The sequence below is a fragment of the Nymphalis io genome, chromosome 12 (genome assembly GCF_905147045.1).
Source record: "Nymphalis io chromosome 12, ilAglIoxx1.1, whole genome shotgun sequence".
Classification (NCBI taxonomy): Eukaryota; Metazoa; Arthropoda; class Insecta; order Lepidoptera; family Nymphalidae; genus Nymphalis; species Nymphalis io.
In genome coordinates this window covers 3326140-3333952 of record NC_065899.1, presented here as the reverse complement: position 1 = coordinate 3333952, position 7813 = coordinate 3326140, and the positions used below count along the sequence as shown (strand labels likewise).

Sequence of the window (7813 nt, the reverse complement as noted above, 5' to 3'; positions counted from 1 at the left end):
TCTTCATCGCCAATCTATAGGCGTTGGTGACTTACTGACGTGTAACTATGTGTCCATTTCCCCGCCCGCCTAACTATAACAGAAGAAAAAACAATTATTTGTAATACGATATTATCTTAAATTAAAGCCAGAATTCATTTATAAAACAAACAACAACAAAACAAAGTGTTTTACTGCATCTTATTGCATTTTGAAAAAGGTCATGGAGAACTTTCATTAGGCATATGTTGTTCATGATAACTCTTCTCATTTTCAACCAAAAGATCATCTCATTTTCTTCAATAGTTACTTTCTATCAATTTTTTGTAATAATATGTCAAAACTCCAGACTAATATTTACGATTTTCTATTTAAACATTTCTTTACCCTATTTCTCCTCAGCCTAAATAAAAAATCACTGATATTCAGGCTTTTCGCCTCAGAGCAGACAGACAGACAGATTATTCGCCCATTTATATATACGGATTAAACATGCCTTTGACTTCGACTATTAAGCTACCTTAAATGAATTATGCATAATTATAATTATGAAGAATATTTGAACAAAATGTTTAAATGAGCGTATTTTGTGTACGTGTCTGCTTGTTACGGAAGATGATTTTAAAAATCATCATAATTATAATAAAATTGTAACATACCGATGTCTGTACATTATAGATATTGAAAAAAAAACAACTAATTCTTTTTTAGAGCAACAGAAGCCAAAACAACAGTTTTTAGAATTTTTGTCTGTGCCTCTGTAAGTTGATTGGCATCACAATAGTTGATGGCCCCTATAAGTTTATAGGGGCCACAAGCCAAACGAGCACGATTGAGAAGATTTACAGAAAATCAACTGGAACGAGAAGAGCGTCTAGCAGCGTTCTAGAAATGCCACGTCTTTGAACGCGAATCGCATCTTAATGCTAATGGACACCGTCAGGCCACTTCACGATCTATAGAGAGTGACGTACAACGTCGAAGTCAAGTCAAGCAAGAAGATCACGTTTGTCTGCTGACCGCGTCCGCCACGAAATCTCACGTTCTCTAGAAATGCCTGAGGAAAGCGAATCGCGTCTATCTCCTGACTGAATTCGACACTTAATCTCACATTCTTTAGAAAGGCACGAGTAAACGCCATGAGATATCACGAATGTTGGAGACAGATGCGCTATATCCTTCTTAGGCTGTCTGTAAATGACCCAAAGGAATATGCTGCTCATCTGGCAAAGTTCATTTAAGAACAACACAAGAACAACCAAAATCTTTGAAAGGATGCACTTAAATAAACACTGTTTACCTACCCGTTTCAAGACAATTTTATCGGTATTTAATTCGCAACTGGCTCTGCAAAAATAAAAATATAGATACTTGATTCTAAATTGTGCTCGTACGAAGTAACGAGCAAATTCTAGTTTATTAAATAAAAATACTCCAGAACTCGACGTTTTTAAATTTGCTTCAAAGAGTTGTAAACATTGTTCTATTTATATACAACTTATATAAATACACGAATACGGATTAACAGTTAAAAATGTGTTATTTTAGCCTTATATTTTTGGCTATATTACTTACTTGTAACTGTAATGTAATCTATATCAGTATTGGTATATATTAATAAATTTTCATTTCAGCAAATGGTAAATTACTTTCCTATTTTTTTTCGATACGTTTACATTTAATTCGCGCTCCTTGTCGCACAGCGCATAGAAAATAGTTAAAATTGCAAGTTTTTTTTAATCAATCTGTCGAGCAACTCTCGCTTCTATTCATTAGACATTTTTGAAACGTCATTTTACGATATTATATGAAATAAGAAGCCACGCATACTGGTGTCCAGAAACTCAAAGCTAAATGGATACCTAAAAATAGGCTACGCTAAATTAATGAATAAACTACATATTGTGACTTTGTACTATGTAATAATAATAATAATATCCTGGGACATTTCACACATCCATCTGATCCCAAAATAAGCAGAGCTTGTACTATGGAAACCAGACAAGTGATATACTACAGATACTACTTTTCTTTTGTAAATACATACTTATATAGATAATTACACTCAGACTCCGGACAAACAGACATGTTCATGCACACAAATGTCTGTCCTGGGTAGGCAAGTATCTACGAACCACGCCAACCGGCCCGTCAGATATGTAAAATAAATAATGATATCAACTTAAAATTGGTTAAATTTCGATCATATTTGATATTTTTAAAATATGTTGTATGTTTAGTATTCAGTTAATAAAGTAATAAGGGGTTGGAAGATATAAAAATAACTATATAAATAAAAATGCGTTCCAAAATTATTCATCCAATTGTAATGGAAATATGGTGGGTTTTTTTCAGTTCACGCCTGTGATATGTCCTATCCTAAAAACAAGAAGATTATCTTGCATGTGCGTTCTTCAATATAAACGTTCTATGGAACCCCTTAAATGGCGCGTATGAAGCTGGGAGGGGGAGCTAGTTGTTACATAAAAATTAAAAATTGTATTACAAAAGGATGATTAAAATTAGGAAATTAATAAAATATATTAAAACTAAGTACTTAAAATGCGCGTTTGTTTATTTTTATATATATATGTGCGCTCTTTTGTATAAGTATTGAGGACATGGTCGAAATTGCAGTTAGACCACACGCGATACTAATTCACGTTACTGTTGCTTATTTATAGTAAAACTAAATCTATAAAGAAGTTGATCAAGTGCAATACGAACTATATATTTATAGAATAGGAAAGCGGACGAGCATATGGGCCACCTGATGGTAAGTGGTCATCAATGCCCATAGACATTGGCATTGTAAGAAATGTTAACCATCGCTTACATCACCAATGCGCCAACCAACCTTGGGAACTAAGATGTTATGTCCCTTGTGCCTGTAATTACACTGGCTCACTCACCCTTCAAACCGGAACACAACAATACTAAATACTGCTGTTTTGCTGTAGAATATCTGATGAGTGGGTGGTACCCAGACGAGCTTGCACAAAGCTCTACCGCCATATGCCTAATTATTAGTTAAATTCTTATAATTGTAACTTTAAAAGGACGCATCTTTATTTCTTATGGAAATTTCGAAAAAAAAGTCAATGTTGCCCACTTTTTAAAATAAAAAAAAATCTAAAACATAAATCGATAGATATTTTAGATCAAGTTTGGAAGGGAACCACAACCGAATTTCTAAGATTTGAAGAACCTACATGTCTGAAGAATCCTTAATTAATAAATAACAAAATATGGTATTTATATTCGTAGTACCTTTATTATTATTAGATTATATAGTTTGGAGAATATAGTTAGTTATTTATAGTTATGAGTAACAACATTTAATAAAAAACAATGTTATCCAATGATTGCGAGCGTATGTATGTTCGAATTGCATTAAAAATTTTATCGTTGATCTTATCAAACATAAATCTGCCATACAACACCGAAAAAGTCTTCCATTTCTGATTAATAATCGCGTGCATTCTCTCACCTGAAAAAAACATGTTATTTTATACGACTTAAAAATATATACTTAATAATATATTTTTTTTAGGTATTTCTGATCCTCAGAACTATATAACATAATATTGGCTTTTTTTCGAAAGGCTCCAGCAAAGTTCAAACAAATACATTTTTAAATTATTTTAAAGAAAAACAAAAGTATTAGAAACACTTTATACCAACTAGATTTACTTTTAGCGCGCGCACCCTACCAAAAAATCAAAACAAATTATCTACAATAAAAATGAAAAATATATATATATGACAAAAAATGCAACAAAAAGTGAAAGATCCTTTGTGACTTTTATTAAAACTTAAAATTAATGACGTCATCATACGCTAGCTCTTATCTATTTATTTGGCTTCGATGCAGTTTTTAATACGCTACGAATAATACTGTCGAATACGACTTGGCAAAATATTACAACTAGCAATTAACGCCTGTCTAACCTAACCTAACCTAACTTCTTGCTAATGTTTATCTGTAGATGCGTAGATGACATCCACAGCAATAGCATGTTTTATATGCTTTTATGACATCCACAGGTTGAAATGGACTCTAATCTACACAACGCACCTTCCTTCTATCTATATATTATTTAAAATCTTACTTGTGACTGTGTCTTTGTAGTATAAATCACCCAAATTGAATTGACCACCGCCCCTCACATCATACCAGTACTGGTATTCCTTTAGATTCATAATATTCTTGCCTTGTGTGTCCTTTGTTATTTCGAAGGGTATGATCATGTCAATTAGGACGTCATCTGTAAAACGATCATAGGTTTTAATGTTAACAAGCAGCTTATTCAAATCTCGGTAGTGTTTTTTTGATTTCAGCTTGTATAGAATATAAAAATTTCCTGTATATAGTATACAAATAAATTTCATTGACGTCCTATCGAGGATTGCAGAATGATGCATGAATTTAATAATAGATAATGATTGTTAATCACAATTTTGTGATTGTCACATTTTTTTTAATATCTCATACATAAATACTCACTCAGTATAATTAATTTTTTGACAATGTAAAAAAAAAGTTTAGAATCTACATAACGTAATAAGACTTACCGTATTTCATTGCAAAATTGCCGTGTCCAATAATAGGCAAAGAAAATAAATATCCACTAGCTGTATACGAACTCTTTATTGAGAAATCTGCATGGAAGGCTAGTCGCATTATACGTGAATTCATGTCCACGCTAAAAAATAAATAAATTGTTTTTATTTAACTTGGTACAATAAAACTTTAAAGAAATAGTGGTGACTTTTTACGATTACTTATTTTATTCTTATAACACCGTATAATGCAATTATGTATGTATGTTTTTATATTCTGAATAGCTTTTGTATATTTAATACCGAATTTTCATTGTTTTTTTTTTTTTGTTTGCATTGCTTAACGTTTTAGAAACTAGTGTAAACAAAAAATGTTTGGAAAATACTAATGCATATCTGTCTAGCGCATTTGGTAGCGACGGTTTCAATATGTAATGATTATGATCGAATGGGTGAACACTAGAAATAAAAACCGACCTGACTTTATCAATAGTTGCTCTTTTTAACCCTTCGATATACACATTTCGCATATCAAACTGGAGTCCTTCACGATCTTCAACATGAACTAAGTCAATGAACATAGGGTCTAATCGCTCTGTTGCTATTTCAGGAATTCCTGCTGTTAAAATGGGTGTAACGGCTTGCGCTCGCGCCGTCAGACACGCAGAATCCCATATCCAACATTTATATTGAATTAAAGGAACTAAAAAAACATATAATTAAATCTCTGAAAATTTTCAATTCAGCTTAGAGTATAAATTATGTTAGTTTTATGTCAAAGAAATAAGCTTTTTTATTGCCAAACACTAAACTAATAATGGCAGTTTAATTTTCCCGTATAAATGCTGTGAAACAAAAAGAAACAGCTGTGGTAGCTGATCTCTTTCAAAGTCAAACTATTTTATTACAAAAACAATAAACGATAAAAATGTGTATTTATAAAGTTACATCAATATAAAACTATACATAAAATTTAAAAAAAAATAGGAAAAGAGTTGATTGAATATTAAAATAAAAATAAAATTAAAATATAAGTGACAACCGCAACTACATAAAAAATTACTAGTCTGTCAAATAGCTAATTAAAATATCGAATACTGCTCGACGAAAATTAAAATTTTTAATTTTTTTTTTAAAAGCCTTTGCCTTCAATGTATACGTAGAGGTGGAGAATGATCGCTGAGTAATTAAAGCTACCTTTATAACCAACCGCTTTATTATTTGGAGCTATGAAGCAATTTGCACGTTAAAGCATGCCACCTGTCTATAAATCAGCACCAGGATAATACGTTCTTGTTAACCAACTCATTAACAGACTTACAGAAATAAAAACTATGAAACGTATATCCTCAGTCATAACATATTGCTTGTAACTCATTGTGCTTTTAACCTATTTAGTAGGCTAAATGTAGTTTTGACTGTTTTGAAATTCTGACTATAGCATCTACAAATGTTTTTTTTCATTCATGTAATAAATAACAAAACCTAATCATTATTTATTTAACTAAGCATTTTTATCAATGATTCTCAAACATTATTAAATATTTAAAATCTATAAACAATGATTTATATATTTATGAAATAAAAAATAAAAAAAACTTACATGCTCCATAGTTCAAAGAAATTTGAATAAAAAAGAGTAGTGTGCAAACGATAGCCCTCATAGTGACCGTATGGTGTTCCTATTCTACTCGCAACTGTTCAATTATCACAAGTTTTTTGCCTTATATAAAGAGTTATCTGAATATACTTCATAATATTGCTTATTTTATTGTAAATAATATCATAATTAATCATACTTTATTTATGCATACAGAATCTTAGGGTCCTGTATGTCATTAAAATTGTTAGTATTTAGTAAGTAGTATTATGTTTGCCTCCAATATTAATTAATTTACTTAATGTAACTATTAAATATTTGAAAGATTTTCACACTTTCAGTTTTATTTATTTTTTTCAATATTATTTATTCATTTATTTAGTCATTGTTTTAAATAAAGAACACCAACCAAATCAATTTTCTTTATCTTAAACTAATAAATCTATATAAATTAATTTAGGAGTTACCGCTAGATAAAATATACTATTGTTACAGTCTACTTAGTAATGCTAGACGATCTGTCGAAACTTGACACGTGAATATTTAAGTAATTACGAATTATAAATTTCAATGTTTACTGCGCGGCACGTTTAAAACGAACCCAAAAAAGAGCATATTACCATTTGACGAGCCGGTTGGCGTGGTTGGTAGATACTTGCCTTTCACGCCGAAGGTTGTGGGTTCGATTCCCACCCAGAACAGACATTTGTGTGCATGAACATGTCTCTTTGTCTTGATATTTATATTATTATTATTATATTATTATTATAATCAATCGATAACAATCATAGTTTGCAAAAATTTAAATACTTTGAACGCAGCGATTGGATGAACTTAAATAGAGAGGATGTAGTTTCCCCCTTAAAATCATAATCCATTCGACGTGCGCCTTTATATTACAAAATGTCAGTCACCACCAAATTTCCAGCCATGTCTTATAATTTAAGCTTGATATAACAATCGATGCCTTTATAATAATATATTGGGTAAATATTTTATTGTCAACATAATATTATGAATGATGCGTTATTAAATTATAAAATTAACATTGTTATTTAATCATTAAGCTCGGGTCAAAGGCGGGGTATGTTTGGTGTAATATATCATTCACTACCGTCATACTCCTCCCTACGTGTTATAATTTATCGAAACATTAATCATTCTAAGCTTCAAAATAGCGTCATATAAACTTTATTCATCATTCAAGTACTGGATTTTATTACAATTATAGATATAAGTTTGTTATATTTATAGATATGAATGATAGAAATATTAACATTGATTACGTAACTAAATAAATAAAAAGTATCAATGTCAAAAATAATCTTTACCTTAGCATCTTTTTTTGGAGTACTGGGTTAGCGAATAGGACCTAGTCTCCTTCCACTAAAACTGTTATAAACTGGAAAGAGGCGCCAGTACTATGAACGTGTAAGATGGCCTTGCATGTCGTTCCAACCTAGACGCTAAGAGTATGCAAAGACGATCTAAAATAAAAAATATGCTTACTACAGCTCTTAAAAGTGTTTTCTTAGTACTAGTATACATGCGAAATAACTGTCTGTCTGCCTGTCTGTTACGCTTTCACGGCTTAACCAATTTTAACTAAATTTGATATAAAGCAAGTTTGAACGCCAATAAAGAAACATATTGTTACGCTGCGGCGCCATC

At 31.0% G+C, this 7813-nt stretch overlaps 1 protein-coding gene across 1 annotated transcript; it reads right to left on the bottom strand.

The window, feature by feature from the left end:
• Positions 1–3233: 3233 nt before the first annotated feature.
• LOC126772249 (circadian clock-controlled protein daywake-like) lies at positions 3234–6234 on the bottom strand. The gene is made up of 5 exons (XM_050492528.1): positions 6146–6234; positions 5020–5245; positions 4555–4685; positions 4092–4247; positions 3234–3469 (listed from the first exon to the last, which is right to left on the bottom strand). The coding sequence occupies exons 1-5, from the start codon at positions 6204–6206 to the stop codon at positions 3318–3320; spliced, it is 726 nt and encodes a 241-aa protein (XP_050348485.1). The 5' UTR covers positions 6207–6234; the 3' UTR covers positions 3234–3317.
• Between the last annotated feature and the right edge of the window lie 1579 nt (positions 6235–7813).

Coding starts and splice junctions, on each gene's coding strand:
- LOC126772249 (XM_050492528.1), bottom strand. CDS start 6,206: ATGAGGGCTATCGTTTGCACACTACTCTTTTTTATTCAAATTTCTTTG. Junction 4,248..4,554: donor CAATTTTGCAATGAAATACG/GTAAGTCTTATT, acceptor ATCGTTTTACAG/ATGACGTCCTAATTGACATG. Junction 3,470..4,091: donor CTACAAAGACACAGTCACAA/GTAAGATTTTAA, acceptor TGTTTTTTTCAG/GTGAGAGAATGCACGCGATT.